Source organism: Paramacrobiotus metropolitanus, unplaced genomic scaffold (genome assembly GCF_019649055.1).
Source record: "Paramacrobiotus metropolitanus isolate TYO unplaced genomic scaffold, Prichtersi_v1.0 Parri_scaffold0000011, whole genome shotgun sequence".
Classification (NCBI taxonomy): Eukaryota; Metazoa; Tardigrada; class Eutardigrada; order Parachela; family Macrobiotidae; genus Paramacrobiotus; species Paramacrobiotus metropolitanus.
This window is the reverse complement of record NW_026570231.1, coordinates 220901-239270: the sequence shown is the minus strand read 5'-3', so window position 1 is coordinate 239270 and position 18370 is coordinate 220901. Positions and strand designations below refer to the sequence as shown.

At 39.7% G+C, this 18370-nt stretch overlaps 1 protein-coding gene and 1 long non-coding RNA gene across 7 annotated transcripts; one reads left to right on the top strand and one right to left on the bottom strand.

The window, feature by feature from the left end:
- Positions 1-143: 143 nt before the first annotated feature.
- LOC129583544 (uncharacterized) lies at positions 144-1626 on the bottom strand. Its single transcript, XR_008689791.1, has 2 exons — positions 800-1626; positions 144-692 (listed from the first exon to the last, which is right to left on the bottom strand). It is a non-coding gene; the product is annotated as an uncharacterized LOC129583544 (long non-coding RNA).
- Positions 1627-7823: 6197 nt separating this feature from the next.
- Positions 7824-18026, top strand: LOC129583665 (PDF receptor-like). Of its 6 annotated transcripts, XM_055475554.1 has the most exons (13): positions 8659-8919; positions 8978-9248; positions 12556-12735; positions 12842-12886; positions 13926-13985; positions 14197-14461; positions 14552-14699; positions 14851-14895; positions 15767-15793; positions 15862-15949; positions 16032-16284; positions 16730-16910; positions 17302-18026. In XM_055475554.1, the coding sequence occupies exons 3-13, from the start codon at positions 12615-12617 to the stop codon at positions 17659-17661; spliced, it is 1593 nt and encodes a 530-aa protein (XP_055331529.1). In that variant the 5' UTR covers positions 8659-8919; positions 8978-9248; positions 12556-12614; the 3' UTR covers positions 17662-18026. The 6 variants fall into 6 exon arrangements, with proteins under 6 accessions (XP_055331533.1, XP_055331534.1, XP_055331529.1 ...); XM_055475558.1 differs by lacking the exons at positions 8659-8919; positions 8978-9248 and adding an exon at positions 7824-8130; XM_055475559.1 differs by lacking the exons at positions 8659-8919; positions 8978-9248 and adding an exon at positions 8146-8646.
- The last annotated feature ends 344 nt before the right edge of the window (positions 18027-18370 follow it).

Sequence of the window (18370 nt, the reverse complement as noted above, 5' to 3'; positions counted from 1 at the left end):
CTGTCAAATTAAGTTCAGAAGAATAGGTTTAATACTTTTATTGTTGGACAAGCCATCTGCTTTTTTGTTTTGTGCTTTTTTGTTTTTCACCTTTGTCATATTCTTCTATGGTACAGATGAAATTCCCCAGAAATTAGCTAATCTAACGGGTTTCTTTTATTGCCGCATATCGCATCAGAATGGCTGAACCAGAAAAAACAATGACTATTGCAACTTAAATAAACGTCGGCCATCCAGTATATAAAACCAGCAGAGCAAAATAAATTAAGCGTAGTACCAACAGCAGCGGTTAGTGCGTTTTGGTTTAGCTTGTGGCATATCTATTGTACCGGCTCAACAAAGGGTTACACACAGTACACAATACACTGACTTTGGCAACAAAAGTGGTCAGTCAAGCCGAGGAATCTTCCTTGGCAATAGCGGGCCCATCACCAGGAATTTCGGCTTTGTACCAACCGGCGAATAATTATCAGATCAAGGCTAAAGTGAGCGAAGGTGAATCGGATGGCATTATCACGCCGCTGCATGGCTTTCAGGTGGTGGTCCGCTTCCGACTACTCCGATCAAATCTTGCTTGGTAAAGCAAAGGTCAGATCGCAGTAGTGCGGTTTGCCGGTGTTGGTGGCTGGCAGCATGATCGTCGAATGTAAAAGCGGAAAGGTCGGAAATGACGTCGTCATTCATAAGCACACCTGCAGAACAACTGTCATTAGCGCCATTTCTACAGTAAATTCTCGGTAGGTTAATTATGTTTTCTAAGAATTATGGCAGCGTAATTTAGGATTATAACGACTCTTACCTAGTATAAAAATGCCGGTGTCGCTGCTGGTTCGCAATAAGGGAATTGGCCGGGTGGTGTTATTCCGGCCTGATGACCCGACGGCCGCCCGGGGTTGGTCAGGGTTATGTAGATTCCGGAATGCGGCATGGTTCCGGTGCGGTAACTATAGGAATAGGTTAAAAGAAAATCCCCCACTTCTCTTCAAGGTCCATTTCTATCGGATTGGTTTTACGGAGGTGAAAACTTCAGAAAAAAATCCCCCACATCTCTTGATCGATCGGCATCTTCAGATCGTTAAGTCAGACTAAACAGCAGTAAATTCGAACGAAGGAGCGATTGGTGTAGTATCACTTAGAAAAAGATGCCCCAACGTTCATCGAGATCCATGGTTAAAGAAAGGAACAAAACTCAAGTATCAAAATAATGGCAGAAGAAGACCGATTAGCAGATCTAGCAGAACTGTGTCACGAGAGATCACTTTGGGAGACTGACTGGTTTGCCAACAAGACAGACCCGCCTTTTATACTGGATTGCGGCGTTCGGCGTGCATTTCGCAAAAGCCACTGCCTATTACACAATCCATGACTCAGCAGTACTATGGCGTCGGCCGGCGGTAGAGCCCTGCACGAGCCGAGCTGCTCGGCTCGGCTCACGAGCGCTCGGCGCTCGCGAGCACTTCGAGCGAGCAGGCGTCGTTTTGCGAATTTGCGAACGAGCTGAGCAATAGAAAAAAATTGCGAGCGAGCCGAGCGAGCGGGATGGTCGGGTGCGAGCGATCGCGAGCCTACAGGCTGACATTGTGCGAACTGGAGAAGTTTCTAGTACAAAATTACATTGACCGACCTGAAAACGATCTTAAACCACCGTCACCTCGCGCTTCGCGCGAATTGATTTATTTACTAACTTTCCTAGACCGGTTGGGACGCACGACTAAATTTTGATATTTTGTACTCGTAGCCAACAAAAACATTATTTGACGGGTTTATGAATCAGTTGAATGATTCCTAAGAAAGGTGCATTTTAATTTTTGAGCATTCTATTATACGTATTTATTTCAGGCCAAATTAAGAAAACTACATCCAGTTGAAAATTAGAGAAATGGATTAGCAAAAAAATGAAAAGCTAATGATACGGACTACCAGTATGGAGATATAAGTGATTGTCTCTGAACATCCAATTACACTTATGTTAGTTATGTACTGAGTTTTGTGTTGGTGAAAAGTTTGGTATAATTAATTCGTGCAAAAAAATTGATACGTAAATTTTTGCCGATCTTACGAGCGAGCCGATTTACCAAAATAAAATTACGAGCGAGTTGAGCGAGCAGAAGCAAATAAAAATTGGAAAACGAGCGAGTTGAGCGAGCGGTGGTTTGGGCGCGAGCGAGCTGAGCGAGCAGGAAGTTTAAAAAAGCAGAAACGAGCGAGTTGAGCAGCACTTTTGCTGCTCGTGCAGGGCTCTAGCCGGCGGTGCTGCTTTATGGAATTGCGTACGAAGGTTATTAACGGTTCCCAACATAGGCCAGTATTGTAAAGCACAGTGCGGAAGCAGCGTACCGCACCCGTACACACGCCGACGCCAGCCCATCGTCGCCGTACTTGGAAGGACCACTTCACCAGTGTGTGCCGCACTAGGAAGCGATACGATACTGCAAAGGTAAACAAATTGCATTTTCATTAATCGCGTTAGTACCCGTCTCTCCCCTCTGTCGAAATGTTTGATTAGCACACAGAAAATGTAAAGCAATGTCCCATAATGACGCGGTTAACGTGCGCGTATGTGTGATATCATCCGCGTTTTAGGAAGCCGGTCATGTGGAACTTTCGTGCTATTTCCTGAAAGGACCCTATATAAATCAATATTTTATGAATGAATTTGCATACAACTTCCACATACCGTACGCGTCACTGTTATGTCTGCTGGCTTAGCGGTATACATCCGCAAAAAAGGATGGGATTCAGAGAATTCTGGGTTAATGTTGTACGAGTACTCGTCTGCTTAGATGATTCAAGCATTTACTGCAAATGTACATAAGAGAAGACAAAATTCCGCTATGATTCAGTCTATCTTTATGATGCAGACTAATCTGCATCATAAAAAATCAATTTATAGCTTTATTCATCCGTCTTACGGCCGAGCGGAACCTTTGGAAAGAATCTATCTCCATCGTAAATCGGGATGAGCTGTACTGTCATATCGAACCGAGTGACTTCATGTTTACTATCAAAATTACATATTACGAGTACAATCAGTGACTGCAAAGTTAATAAGTTTGCACATTAAAAGCATTTATTAAGGTTACGATTAAGGTGTACTTATTTCTTTTTCGATTGCCCACCGTACGTAGCCACATGCACTGCGTCACCGCAACGGTAAAATTTACATTACAGTACTTATTCGAACTTTGCTTCGCAAAGTGCACGGACAGTGACTAATCTGTCTGTAAGGTTTTATTTGGTTGTAACCGCTTAATGGTCCTGCTTTTCTTAATGATAAAAAACACTCACCTAAATATGTATTTACGAGTAAATCAGCAGAGGCAAGTACGGTTTGCTATCTGGTGTGCTGCTATAATGAAGAAATTAAAAAGAGAATAGCACAATGACTAGAATCGTCCTAAGGAAAAGAATATCTCGGTTCACTAACATTTTAATAAAAACATTCTAATTAATTAAGAAGTTTAATTAATAAAGGTTAACATGTTTTTACGTCCGCACACAATCTGGGCTCCTACCCGGTCCAAGGCAGCAAGCTTCATAAATGAAGAAGAAAAAGCATGACATAATAACAGATCTAAGGTTTTGTTAAGTTTTTTAGTCTTCTTCAAGTATTCTTATGTTTCTTAATCTTCGATGGTGCCAAAATACAAACAAATACAGCCGGAAAATTTGGAGTAACAATTAGGCGATGATATTTGCAAATTTTAAGCTTTTTTCTATTTTAGGCTTGTCTAATCTGCCAGCCAACCTAGCGCTAGCTTTAAGCTGCTGTTATGTATCTTTGTTCTGTTCTGTAAATTAAAATTAAAATTTTGCTGCCCATAAACGACTGAATGACTCTTTTCAATTGAAGCACCTCAGCACGTAATTACCTACAGTCTGCAGATACGTAGGTAAATGCAAAGTTCGAACAATTATAATATCCTGGCATAATCTATAAGCAGCACTAACATATATGTATACAAGAAACAGCCTCGGCTTCGCCTCCGCGTTTCTTGTGGTCCATGGCCATTTTATTTGAATTTGAATGAATATTTATTAGATTAACATCAGTCTGTTCGAAACATGATCGGTACATGCAATTGGGCAAACATGAATTTTCTATGAAAATCAGTTCATGATTCTCTCAACCTTTAAAGCATTCCCTTCCGCTGTACATACAGATAATTCTACGATATCCCCTACCCGAAAAGAAAGCCGAAATATCAGTCTATAAGGTGTGAAATTCGAAACAGTGATAGTGCACTGGATCACTAGTTCGGTAACTCCTTACTTCACTGGCTCTTTTCACTGGAAGTTGGTATGTGCGCAGTGGTGTACTGTATGTCCGGTCAAATGTGGTGGCTCGATTACTTGCTTAGCTAACCGGTTCCGTTCGCCGGACAGTAGTGGTAGCTCGGTCACTCATGTACACTGTACAATAATGACAGCTTGGTCACTCGTTCACCTACCGGGGTCTCTGCACCGGGCAGTAGTGGTAACTCGGTCACTGGTTCCCTAACCTGCTTTGTACACTGGACAGCAGTGTCAGCTCGGTCACCCGCTCACCTAACGGACTTTGTGTACAAAGTCCGTTAGGTGAGCTGGACAGTAGTGACAGCTCGGTGACACGCTCACCTCCCGGGCTTTTTGCGCCGGACAGATGTGGTAGCTCGGTCACCCGCTCACCTAACAGACTTTGTACACTGGACAGTAGTGACAGCTCGGTGACACGCTCACCACCCGGGCTTTTTGCGCCGGACAGATGTGGTAGCTCGGTCACCCGCTCACCTAACAGACTTTGTACACTGGACAGTAGTGCAGTAGTACACCGCTCAATTTCCGGGATCTGTGCACGGACAGTAGTGGCAGCTCAGCACTCCTTCACCGAACGGGCATTTTGCGCCGGACAGCATTGGTAACCCGGTCACCCGCTGCGCTAACGGACTTTCTGCGCCGGACATTAGTGACAGCGCGATCACCCGCTCTCCTACTGGACTCTGGGCACCGGGCCGTAGTGGTAACTCGGTCACTCGTTCCCTAACGGGCTTTGTACACTGAAAAGTAGTGACAGCTCGGTCACTCGGCATCGGACAGTAATGACAGCTCGGTTAACCGCTCACATAGCTATCCATAGTGGCAGTTCGGTCACTCACTGGCTTAGCGGGCTATTTTAACCAGAATGTAGTGGTATTTCGGTCAACTAACGGGCTTGTGCACTGAACAGTGGCGGTAGTTCTGTCTATCGCTGCTTGGCAGGCACTTTTTTAGAAATTGTCCTGGACGACAACGTTGGATATGTAGTCGTTCTTGTCGCAATAACGCCAACGGTCTGCTAATTAAACTGATTCTGATATTTTAATTAGTGGAAAATACTTTCATTTTTTAACTATATTTTATTTGGTTTACGTGGCAACATTGCCTGGTTAAAAATGCCACGATGATAGTTATTGTTATAATAATTTAGTTACATTTGGTGAAGGTAGTCAAAATTCTTCCGCTGTGGCGCTCGAAGCGGGAGAGCTTTTAAAAAAAATTAATACTATCTGGCCGGGTTTTCGACTACGGGCTTTCAGAATATAATATTGGTTTTGGTCAGTCTTTTCTGGTTTGCCGGCTCTGGTGTATCCCATTCGTGGCAATATAGATCTGAATCTTGATAATAGTCCAGGGCTGAATTTTAAAGCGCACCATCCATCATAAGAAAAACAGAAATTAAACACCCGAAAATCGTTTGCAAGTATCTGCAGTCCACGCAGCATTACGGGTCTATCGATCAAAAAATAAGTGGAAATAATTCTAAATAACTGGATGTGAAAGTACAGTAAAAAAACATGTTCATTTTCTGTGCAAACGAATCAAACTATTGGCACTGCACTACAGCGTATAGCAAGGGGAATACATATGGCTGTGTCCAATTCAGAAAGGTTATGTCCACACTGACGGTAAAGCGAATTGCCGAATTAGATAAATAAAACTCCTTTAATCTGGCCAGTTTACTGGTATTAATATCAAAAAATATTTTAGCGATCTGTTAATCTGTTACAAATAACACTGACAAAAAAATATTGTACTCAAATAACTTTAAAAAATGCAATTTACATGTGTTACCATCGCACGATATGTTCGCTTTCGTAACATCTGAGGTGGTCAGCAAGGCAGGTCAGCAAGGCAGAACCTTCAGGTATCTTTGTGCGTTATACGTTATAAGTCGAAAAGCACCATCTCCTAAAGATCTCAAATCTGCGCTTGTCAGGTGTAACCAGTGCTACCTACGTATCACATTTTTATATATATATATATATATATATATATATATATATATATATATATATATATATATATATATATATTCGCGGTACATTACTGTACAGGACTACGACGCACTGACGCACGGCCAACTAAAATGAGCATTCCAAATCAGTAATAATTAAATTTTAAAAGCAAAATCAGATCATCTACTGAAGAGTGTAAAGTGCCACCCGAGGAAAGCGAGCAAGTTAGAACACGAAACAAATTTATGCGAACGCCGAAAAACCGCCGCTTCGGACGAAAATTTGTCAACATCCCATCTTGCTTTTCTTGTCATCATCATACACATTTAGTCAGATTTGGTACCATTCCACACTTGATACTTCAAAACTGAACTTTAAGTGGCACATCGCTAACGGGTTCTATCTATGGTCGCCGATAACCGTAACAATACCAGTTACATATTGATATCGTACTACTGCTGGGACTGCTCTTTGTTTACTGCTTTATATATCGATTATTTTAATTATTGCTTTTAAAAATTGCGAGAAGTCCCATCTGTTTAAACATTTGGAAGCATAGCGGTCTTTTATGTATTGTATATTTGTTGTAGCAGAACAATTTTTCGCAGACTGAAAAAGCTACTACATATTATAACAATATGAGTTTCGTGTTGTCAACAGCTCTGCTACAACATGATGAGCATATGATGCTCAATATCCTATACCATAATATTACTAAATACTGCAATTTAGTTTAGTATCATAATACCATAATTTAGTTTAGTAACATTATGCCAGTACCCAATACCCGTGCAGCTACCGGTGGACACTCAATTAAAGTTTCTCATTGAAAAATTGTTCTTTACGATTTTGAAAATGTGTAGATGCATATATTCTTGTTCCACATCACTCAAAAGTTGATCATGAAATATGAAATTCCATTGCTAACTTAAAGTTAAATAAACCGCTGATACCCGAATTGCTAGTGCAAGAATTTTCTATAAGCTCGCAACCTTGCTCGCCAATTGTATGCTATGCAGCCGTTCGGTTACCTTATTTTTTAAAGGTCAAAACCAAAATTTTTTCACCTTGTAATATTTCTTTTATGCAGTAGCCGTTATGGTTCTGATTTATGTTAGAGATACTGTACTGCTTTTCAGACACATCATCTTGTTTAATTTTTGATCCCAATAAATTTTGTTTTTGAGCTGACTGCAGGTGTCTATTAACGAATTAACGATATAACATTCGTTCGCAGTCCATTGATACGCAACACTAAACAGCACAACAGCTGCTAAGCTACTGCTGTTGTACGTCTAACCGTAAGTTACACTTTGCACAAAAGTTATACAATTAACAAAGAAATAAGTGTTGGCAAATGCAAAAGCAAAAAGCGATGGTATGTGACACCATGCATCTAGATTAAATATTCTATTCGGTACAGAACTACTATTCTATGGTAAATGCGACATACGAGTATACAGATGTGTATGTGTTCATGTACTCTGTATATATTCATAACACAGTAATTGGCAGTGTCACCTAATTTTGAAATGTAGTTGTTTGCATTTAGTTGTCACCTACAAATTTTACGAAGCAGTTCCAGTATTACCTTTTAACCCACGCTGCCGATAGCCTGCAGGAAATGTATAACAATTGCAATTTTCGGCTAACTGTCATTAACATTGGTGAAATTGTTTCAAACAGACGAAAGCGCAACGTTCAACATGACCATGCCGCATCTTTTCACGGTGGTGCTTTATACGAGCACCCAAGTTTTGCACTGGCCTGCGTTGCAGTGCGGTTTCCTATTAGCAATTCGGAACAAACCAGCGTTAATTTACTTTTCGGGATCAACTGAGGATTATTACGATAACCATTATCCCTAATGTGCCGGGTAAGTAACGCACTGAAAACTCCCAGCGATTGGGAATGAAAGTTGGTTTGCATACTTAGCCGATCTTTTTACTGATCATGTGGAACAGGATTATTGGCGGGAAATGCAGCAGGAGCACAGGGCGAACAATTTCGTTCCGACCAGCGAATCCGCACAGTGCGCCTGTCGTCACACTGCCTAATGAAGTATACATTTTCTGTATACATACACACGAGCTGGTGGTGTGCATGAAACCAAGTCATATCACCATATCCCGATTTGTGCAGATGCCGTGCATGTACGGTGGTGTTGGCAAGAACAGAGACCAACCCGACGACAAGGCTGACTGTTTTTCTGGCAAACTATTTTGAATATAGGGCTTTGCATGCTTTCCCGCGCACAAATACTTAATTGATTACCCATCAAGAAGACCCCGTGTTTCCTAGTGCCGGCCTTTCTACCATTTGCGAGAGTATCCCCAGTTTCTTTTCTTATCCCAGCCAGTGCCGCTTTGGGTCGCTCTTTCTCCGAGATGAAGTATGACAGTGATGTGTGCGCCAATTTGAGCTTCCGGCTGTCAGAATGTAGAGTTTATAATGCGTGATATGTAAAGCACATCGTCAGAAAAGAAGCCGTAGCCATATGACACGGTCCTACATAATTTTCTTATATACGTATTATTGCTAACATTCACGAATAATGCTTGTACATATTGCCGGCGATATATGTGCATATCTGTGGCGATAGAAAATCTTGATCCAAAAAATAAGTGGAAACTCTGACATGACCGTCAATGCACGAGGAATTTCGGTCAGTTTAGTAATTTCTCTGGAGACACTTCACTGATGGTACACGTTTGATTATACAGCATATCACTATCGGCTGCGGGACAATCAGGCTGCCGTCAATGTACGCCATGCGCATCGTGTGTTCTTAGGCAAGTTATAGTAAACAGTTTAATCTTGATCGCCTCCAGTGCTGGTGTGATTTTGCTTCGACACCCTTTTTGGTGATCAGTTGTTACATATGCGATGCGCTCAATGTTCCTGAATGTGCGAAATGCCGGATATGAACGTATGTACGTTTTTCCTCATTGTGGACATATTAAGCAGGTGCAGTGAGATCCCGTTTTTCCTTAGGTATGTGAGATACGTGAGACAGTGTAAACATCCGAGGTTTCTGTTATTAAAACAATTGCCCTCTTGATCTGGCAGCTTACTGTATCATGTTACGTACTGGATCGATTATCAGTAATATCCCATACAAGACATAGCATACCATTACGTTTCTTCGCTCCAAATGAATTCTACAGTTGAAAACATATACTTGAAATTATAGCGGCGCCTCTTGTGCACAAATGCGTCACGATCTTTCTCCGGATAAAAAATCGCGATGCACTTTCGCGTACCTCTAAGCCCAGTTTAAGCATAGGCAGCAAATGAGTAGATTATGGTGTCAAAGCTAATGACAGTGATGTGCCTCTAGCTTTGTCCTGGCAAAACCTTAACAAACTGAAGATCATGCAAGGAAATTAATTTTATTGGTGCCTGATATTACGGCCAGCCCCATCTATTTCCGCTAGCTAGTTAAATAATGAATTAGACAACGCATCCTCTGATTTATTAATTGGAATAACTGGGATTATCATTCTGCACTTAAGAAATGCTAGTATACTCTGGCTAGATACTAGAAAGCATCGATTTCTTATTTATCTGTGTGGAAATCTCAGGCGCACTACATGGCCGGGTTTTCGGTGTACATATGGTCTTGGTTGTGGTTGCGTGCACTTTTGGATTCTACCTCTGCTATATTATAAGATTACACGATAATAATTACACCCGTATTATCGCATCGCAGTTTACAAGCAAGTTTTTGAAAGTATATGGACAGTTACTGACAGCAAACGCATGACATATGCTCACAAAGTTAATAATAAGTGCAGTAACAGTTTATAAAACGTTTTCCATGTTCTATAAAGTATAAAAAGAATGTTCTTGTCCAGCTCATGCTTTAGACACTTTTATTTTTCCCAAAAATTTTACTTACTATGAACGTCTGCATTGCTATTGCTAGTTTACGGTATAGAAAGACGTAAACGCTTGCATCACCAAATGTTTTATTATTAAGCTGCAGTAAACTATCGTATTAAGCTGAGAGAAAAATTATCGCGATGCTCGTGCTCGTGTGTTAATGCTGGTAATGGTGTACGCACATAGGTATTGTAATAACCACTAAGTACAGAATTGTGTATTTCGTGATGACTCTCACGAGATGCGTGCGCTGTGTGGTGATTGATATGAATTTTGGCGATCTATCCAGATTGCCAAACATTACCGTATTAATGCAATAGAATTATACATTCGAAAATTTTGAAGGATGTATCGAAGCGAAGCAGTAAAGAAACTGAACTTTTTAAATTTTTCTTGGTACCGCACAGTTTTTCAAACGATTGGAAACCGGTTATATTATGCCTATATGCATGTCATCTCAAGCAAGAAAGAAAGAGTATCAAATCATGAACTGGTTAGCATAGGATTACAGAATTTCGACAATTGTGCACAGTAAGAAAACTGGCCCGGTTGTCGACAAATTAGCTGTCGTATTCCCAATAGGAATCGTTTTGGAGTTGCAGATCGCACTGACGTTGTTAAGAGCGTGGGAAGATCTATCTACAGCAATATCGGTATGTTGCCGACACACAGCTAACGCGTAGAACGCTGCTCTCAAAGGATCGAGGGAAACGGCACATGCATCCTGCTGTTAAGCTAATGAATGCCGCTGAACAAAGCACAGATTTAAACTATTTTAGTGGGCATTAGAAAAACTTTGTACCCACAGCATTATTGTACCCCGAATAAATAACGCATGTCGGTGTTATCAGCGTATCCTGGGTGCCATATATATTGGGATTCTGAAGCTTCTTTGTGCATTTCCACAGAGCGAAAACTTAAAGTGCATTCTGCATTTTGCCACTGCTTCCGCTATACCACTAATTATGGGTGATTGTTTAAAAAACGTGTATAAAAGTATTGAAAATTTTGACACAAACTTTTGCTATAAAATGTTGCAGCATGATGCGCCTTAACAGACTGAGCGCCGGTAGTAGACTGATGTATGCGCAGATGAGCTTTTTGAGTTTAGTTACCGAAGCGAAGAAAGACATGTTTATAATCCATGCAGTTGTTTACGGGTCAAATCGGGATTATGAGATCCAAGTTTTGTCTCTTTACGCTAAAATCACCAGTACGTGTTGGTATATTTTAAATCAATGTAGACCGCACAAGTTTTTATGAATGCAGATATCGCGGCTTCTCGGTTTTCTTCATTGGATTTTTACAATTTTTTTATCTTGCACTACATCGTGGTGATAGTAATTTCAGCGAATCTCATAGTTCGCAACCTCGACTAATATTTGATATAGTTGTATAATTTTTAAAATCCAAACCCGTAATCAACTGCAAATCTAACAGGTGACCTTTTATCGCAGTATTAGTGAGTAAGGTTTATTGTTGCAGTACATATGTCCAGTTTTATTCAACATCGTATTTTGACAGAGGATTTGTTCCACTTCACAAACAACAGGGTTGATCGACTAACAGTCTGAACCAATCATTCGTGATTGCTTTTCGAATCTGTTTGGACTAGTGCACCGGTTTGCTTTATTATTTAGATTTTCAATTCTTTTCATCGAAAAATAGACAGCGCTGGTTTCCGGACTGAAAATGTCCAAATGCAAGTCCGGCAGAACGCAAACACACATTTCATCTTTCGTTTCCGGTTCGACAGTAGACGCGTAGATCGCAGTGCCAAAGGAGTACTTTCAAATGTTTTGATTTGCGTGTAATAGTACAGTATATTTATTGAACTGATGAATACCTATACGGTAACACTTGCGCAGAGAGCAACGTTTCTTCCAAGCGGTATACATTAATATCTGGTGCAAGGCGATGGTCTGGTCATAGCGCAAGCTGTAAGTTCAAACTATTTTCGAAAGTACAGTAATACATATATCTGCCATGACCTTATGGCTAAACACACTAATGGATCCAGAAGGTGGTCCATTACATCGGCTTTTTAATAAACGACTTTCGATAATAAATCATCGGGAGCTTAACATAACGAACTATATTTTGAATGCGAATTGTAATCGGCAGCGCCGTAGCAGTATTAGCTATGCTGAATCATAGCCAAATAATACTATACAAAGATATTATTGCGTCGTGGCTCTGAAACATTTTTCAATCCAGATTTCTGCTACAAGCAAACTGTAATTTTTTTAGCAATTATAATCACCACAAGAGCATCAATTAATGAATGGCGGCCTTACGTTTGCACTGTACAAACGCGTGCTGTTTTTGTTTCGTAAAAAGCTTTAAAAAGTTAGCCGAAGTATTTGCTTGAAATTTCAATGCGTGTTGATTGCAATACACTGTTTTGATTTCTTAGGTTCTTCTATTAAAGAGACTTAAGACATTCCTCAGCGAAAATTCTGGTCTTGCCGCCATATGGAGCATTCGGCAGCCTCCAGCTCGTCGTCAGTACTTCCTCCAGAGCCGTGGTTATTTGGTACCCAGACCGCCTGCAAGGCCTTTCTGGAGAAAGTAAACCAGTACTTAGGCGAAGCCGGTGAGCAACGTTCATAACATACACATAACGGTTCACCATGATCCGGCTTTTAATTCACGCGAAATGATCCTGTCATTAAGCTTGTCGTTACATGTATTGATGATAGGATGGTGCAAGGGTACAACCGATGGATTTCTGTGCTGGCCTGCAGGTAACAACAATTACGTTAACACTTCATGATAATCTAGTGGATATCATTACCTATTCTGAGCCGCACTAAGTTGTTCATTTTGCGTGAGAGCATCAAATCCAAATTGAGTAGTAGAATAAAAGATTGACCAAATTAAAAAAGGTTAAAACATAATATAATATGAAAGCAACATCATATAAAAATTTACTAAGCAAGTTCGCTAACAAATCATCAGACTACGCGATATGTGCTATCAACTAACTAAAATACTCACTGTTTTTGCATAACTACTTTTCATAAAATATGCAAGTAAGATAACAATAATATTATAAGCAGCAATAACCAGAACTCGTACAAGGTGTGCACACTGATTTCCGGCACTGAAAATTCTCGACTGCTTGAGCAGCACGTTTTTAGTGTTGGGTAGTAAAAGTCCTTGCCAATATACTTATTTTTACTATCTGCTTTGGAAAGTTTACTTATTTTTACTTACTATTCAAAATTTTTCGGGACTTTTACTTACTTTTACTTTTTATTTCAATTTTCGCAGGGACATTTACTTACTAAATTAAAGTAAATTTACTAAATAAATGTAATTTAGCATTGACAGTTTCGAATTTCGCTAGTTTCAGAGCGCAACAGACTACTGAAAATAATGCAGATAAATTTCTTATGCATTAATCGAGCTATACAGGTGCATACTGAAAAGTAAATACTGCTGCTTTTGAGGACGGCAGGCTGGCAGCCGACTACTGCGCACACCCACTTTACCTGCGAGTGGCGGCGGCTGACACGCCAATTTTCCGTAACGTTGATAAAACGAATTAGTAAATAATTTAGTAATTGATTTTTATTTATTCAACACTGAACCTTAATATTTACTTACTTTTTACTATTCCGGCAGCACATTTACTTACTTTTACTAACTTTGTTTCCAAAACCTTACTATTTACTAGACTTTTAATATTAGGCGGACTTTTACTAAGTAAAAGGCCGTTATTTAATTTTATTTAGTAGCACAACACTACGTGACGTTTTCAACTTTTTCATTGCTTTGCAGCCCCTCCTGGCGAAACCATTGTTCAGCTATGCCCACCCGTGCAAGGAGTAAATCCATTAAGTATGTCGATAAAGACGCCACCGTTGCTTTTTTTAATTATCAGATTTGAGAAGCTGGCCATGCATGTGGTGCATACCGTATTACTGAACTTGTTAAAAAAGTAACAACGTATGGAAGCAAGAAAAATTGCGGCAGCTGCAGCAAATTAAGGCTGATTATTTAAGTATATAAGAACTTTTACTTAGTTGTTATTTTTTATATGCTTTTACAGATTACGCGCGAAAAACATGCGATTGGGATGGGACGTGGGCCGGAAAGAATATGGAGAAGGGAACAGAGGGAGCGGAAGGTTATACGGATTATGAACCATGCATTTACGAAGATGTCATGCGACAAATAGACGAATTTTATGGCAACGGCACGGATGGTCCTGCCAGAGCAGCCGTACTAACCCAATCCAGAACCATTGAGATAGTTGGATTTCCACTCTCGCTAATTTGCGTTATAATATCGCTGCTAATATTTCGTTACTTTCGGTAAACTCGATATTATTATCGTAAATTAGTTATTCCGTTTTTTAAAAAAAAATTTGTTAGATCTAGCCTGTATTTTGTTGTTTTGTACAGGACATTAAGATGCTCGAGGACAACGATTCATATGCATCTTTTCATCGCCATTGCGCTGATGAATTTATGCAAGGTCATCGAAATCAGTGATCAGTTTCAGTCGGGATATGTTGGTAAAGCTGTACAAGGCGCGAGTATCCGAAAGCTGGTAAGTTAACCGCCATATTTCATGAATTTATGATGTTATTAAAATAATAATCATATCATAAATTATAACGTTGTTTTCGTTATTTAAACATGGTTGCATGGTCATATTATAAGCAATCATTTCTACACGACTTACACATTTTTTATTTCAGCGCCCATTGTGTGAAATTTTGGTGGTTTTAATCGAATACGGCAGGGTGAGTTTGCCAGTGATTTTAAGAAAGTTAAGATGCAGAAACTATCAGATTGTAAGAACTAACACAGAAACGGAGCTGACAGGAGGGCAGACGTGAAACGATCGACAGGAAATGAACATTAATTATAAATTATCGACATTTTACTGAATGAAGAACACTGCAGGCCATGTTTTCACGCAAGCTATATTGACAAATGATGAAAAATGTATATTTAGACGGCGCGCTTCCGATACGGCAGCGTGAAGCCATGCATTTGGTGTCTAACACGGCCGAAACGAAAATAGACCTTACATTTACCGCAGTACTTCCCATGTCGTAAAAAACTGCGCATAAAAGAAATTAGAAAAAGGGTATCAAAGTCGCACATGCATAAAGTCTCCTTTAATGGAGTTTGGCTACTGTAGTTGCTATAATAATAATAATAATAATAATAATAATAATAATAATAATAATAATAAAAATCGCAAAAATAAAAACACTCTATAAAAACGAAAAAAAAATTTTTCGCTAAAATCGAGACTTCTAGTAATAAATTTATCGAGACAAGCAAATACACAATTTTGATTTCTGTGTTTTTATTAGAGATTTAGAGTAAGTTTCCAAGCAGTTGTTGTTTACATTAATTTTTATCGTTTTTCTAGAAAATTTAATAAAATTTAAAAAACGACTTTCCGCAAAACCATCCATACGCCATTAAAGCCATTGAACCTTTGTTATAAGCCATTAAAACACGGAATATTGTACACTTTTTAAGTTAAAGAGAATGTTGTTAATTTAATATCAAGGTAAAGGTATCTACGGTGCACCGTGCACGTACAAGCCGCATTTGATTGCCAAAATGAGCGTTAAGAAACGTCCTTCTCTTTTGCAGACCGCCATGTTTTTTTGGATGTTTTTGGTAATGTTGCACAAATCCACATAATAATAATGTATGTGTGCGTAATTTGTTCCATTTACTCTTTGCAGGAAGGGTTGTATATGCATAACGTTGTGGCCTGGAAAGTATTCGAATCCTCGCAACCAAATTTTATACTCTACTGTGCAACAGGTTGGGGTAAGTACTGGTTGTTAATGATAACCAGATTTAAAGCCGATTACCGATTTAATTTAATTATCCTCTTTGCATGCATTTGTAGGAATTCCTGCGCTGTTAACTGCAATTTGGGCTCCGATAATAGAATTTGTCTGGCTACCGGATCGAATTTCGCAGAGAAATGGCAGTTACGCGGACAATTGTTGGTTCGACCATAATCATAGTGAATTTTACTACATTCTGGAAGTCCCCCGCCTATTTGTAATTGCCATCAACCTGATTTTCCTTGTCAATATAATCCGGGTGTTGTTAACGAAACTTCGGGATTCCCGTCAATCAGATACGGTGCAAATAAGGTAATTGCCTAACCGACGCATGCTGGAAAACTGCGTGTTGCATAAGGCATTACATAATGCACTGGAGCTCGGGGTGCCGGTGCGTGCGTCGCTTCACTTTGTGAAATTAATGTCCTCATATTGCCAAAAAAACAAAAACCTTTTGCTTCTTTTCATCTCACCAACGTCTAACCGAACATATGATGCTATTATTAGCTTTAACGACTCGTACGTATAATTAATTGCGTGCTGTGTCTCAAGCATTAGCAAACTTATCTTCCATCTTTTTTTGAATCAAGACGAAAATTTTGTCTCGTTTTCAAGTGAATATGATCTGAACTCAATAAGAGTTAAAGAAACAAAAAATTTAAAATTAAATCGTGTGCTTGATTTGTAGTGAAACGTAAAATTCACCCAATGTGCCCTTGCTTTTGCATGCGGTAACGGATGTCTGTTTCATGTTTAGGAAAGCCATAAAGGCCACAATCGTCTTAGCACCACTACTTGGTATCACTCATTTGATCTGGGCGATTCCTCCAAATAAAAAACAGTTTGAGCTATATGCCACGTTTTTATATGTTTCGCATTTTTTGCGAGCGTTTGAAGGATTTTTTGTGGCATTGGTTTATTGTTTCATGAACGGAGAGGTAAGCAAAACCCATTTAATTTTTGTGCGCCCTTGCGCGTATATACGTATATCAATTCGTAACAAACTATTGTGCACTAATCGTAAGTTCAAACGTAGTAGGCTGACGATGTATAGAAAATGAGCGTATTAAATTGATACAGGCGTCATGCATGCATCCATATGCAGAAATCAGTAAGACTAACAACTGCCAGACATTTAATATCACCGGTGACCATAATTTATTTAATCGCTCGATGAATTTGATTAATCACGTCTTAGATACGTGAACATTTCGTGATACTTCTTAGGTTTTTGGGCAAACTGATATGTAAAAATTGTAGAGTATTGAATTTTGCGGTACCATTTGCAGCTGTACTTGTACATATAACTCTCGCTTATTGATTCCGTAGGTGCAAGCGGCAATCAAAACCGCTCTCAGGCGGCATGCTCTTCAGAGGGAAGCGTTGCGTGGAAGCGGTGGAACAGATCGTCGAATAAGCGCTTCCGCTTCCTCGCCGTACTTGACCAGGCAAACTAAAGTTCATCTGGATAGCACGATATTAACGCCGTTAACCGGAAGTCCCACAACTAATGGGACGTCACGCAACTCCAAATTATTCCCTAACAGGCAGAAGAAACCCTCTGCAGATGCCGACACAGATTCGCAGGATGCACTTGACACCGGACTGCTGAAACCACCTAACCATGCCCATCCGCCAAATGGCCAATTACGAGACGGAACCGGCAATTGGCAAGACAGTAAAATCTGACACTTTTTGTATGATTGCACGAAAAACAGTCATGACAGTCAAGCCCTCCGTCCATGTTTTTGAATTGTTTTTCGGTACATTTTTTCTGGAAAAGCATTTTTGTGATAGTTTGATTAGTACGTTTAGGTTGGTTGATGCCTCACGAGCCTTAAACGCACAATTTTTGAAAACGCGTTGTTTTACTGTGCTGTCTTATGCTCACATTTCTGCATTAATGGTGCAGTTTGCTGTATCTGTACTGTGTACACGATAGTAAGGCACTCTCTGTTACAAAATACTGAAAATTTAATGAAGTTTTAATTCTACCGTTGTTTAACGCTATAGCATTGTTGCACATGATTGATACGTCCTAGCGGAGATGCTGCAGCTGGAAAATAAAAAAAAATTATTTTGTACTAAAAATGGAGACATCCGCCGTAACAACTGACAGTTCCTTGTGTGTGAAAAAGCTGAAGATGCAGGAAGATACCTACGTACAGGTGTTTAATCACTGGGTATCTGTGAGAAACACCAACTACTTTGTAAATGCCACTAATCTCATATTTCGCAAATTTTAAAGCGTTTACGTAACAAGCGAAGAATTTTTAACCATTAATGTGTGAGAATAATTTTTTCCTTAACTGAGAAAGTTTTAATTTAATAAAGTGCTTATGATTTATGAGCGATGTGAGTTTAACAGTATGCCCCTTGCCGGGATTTACCTACCAAA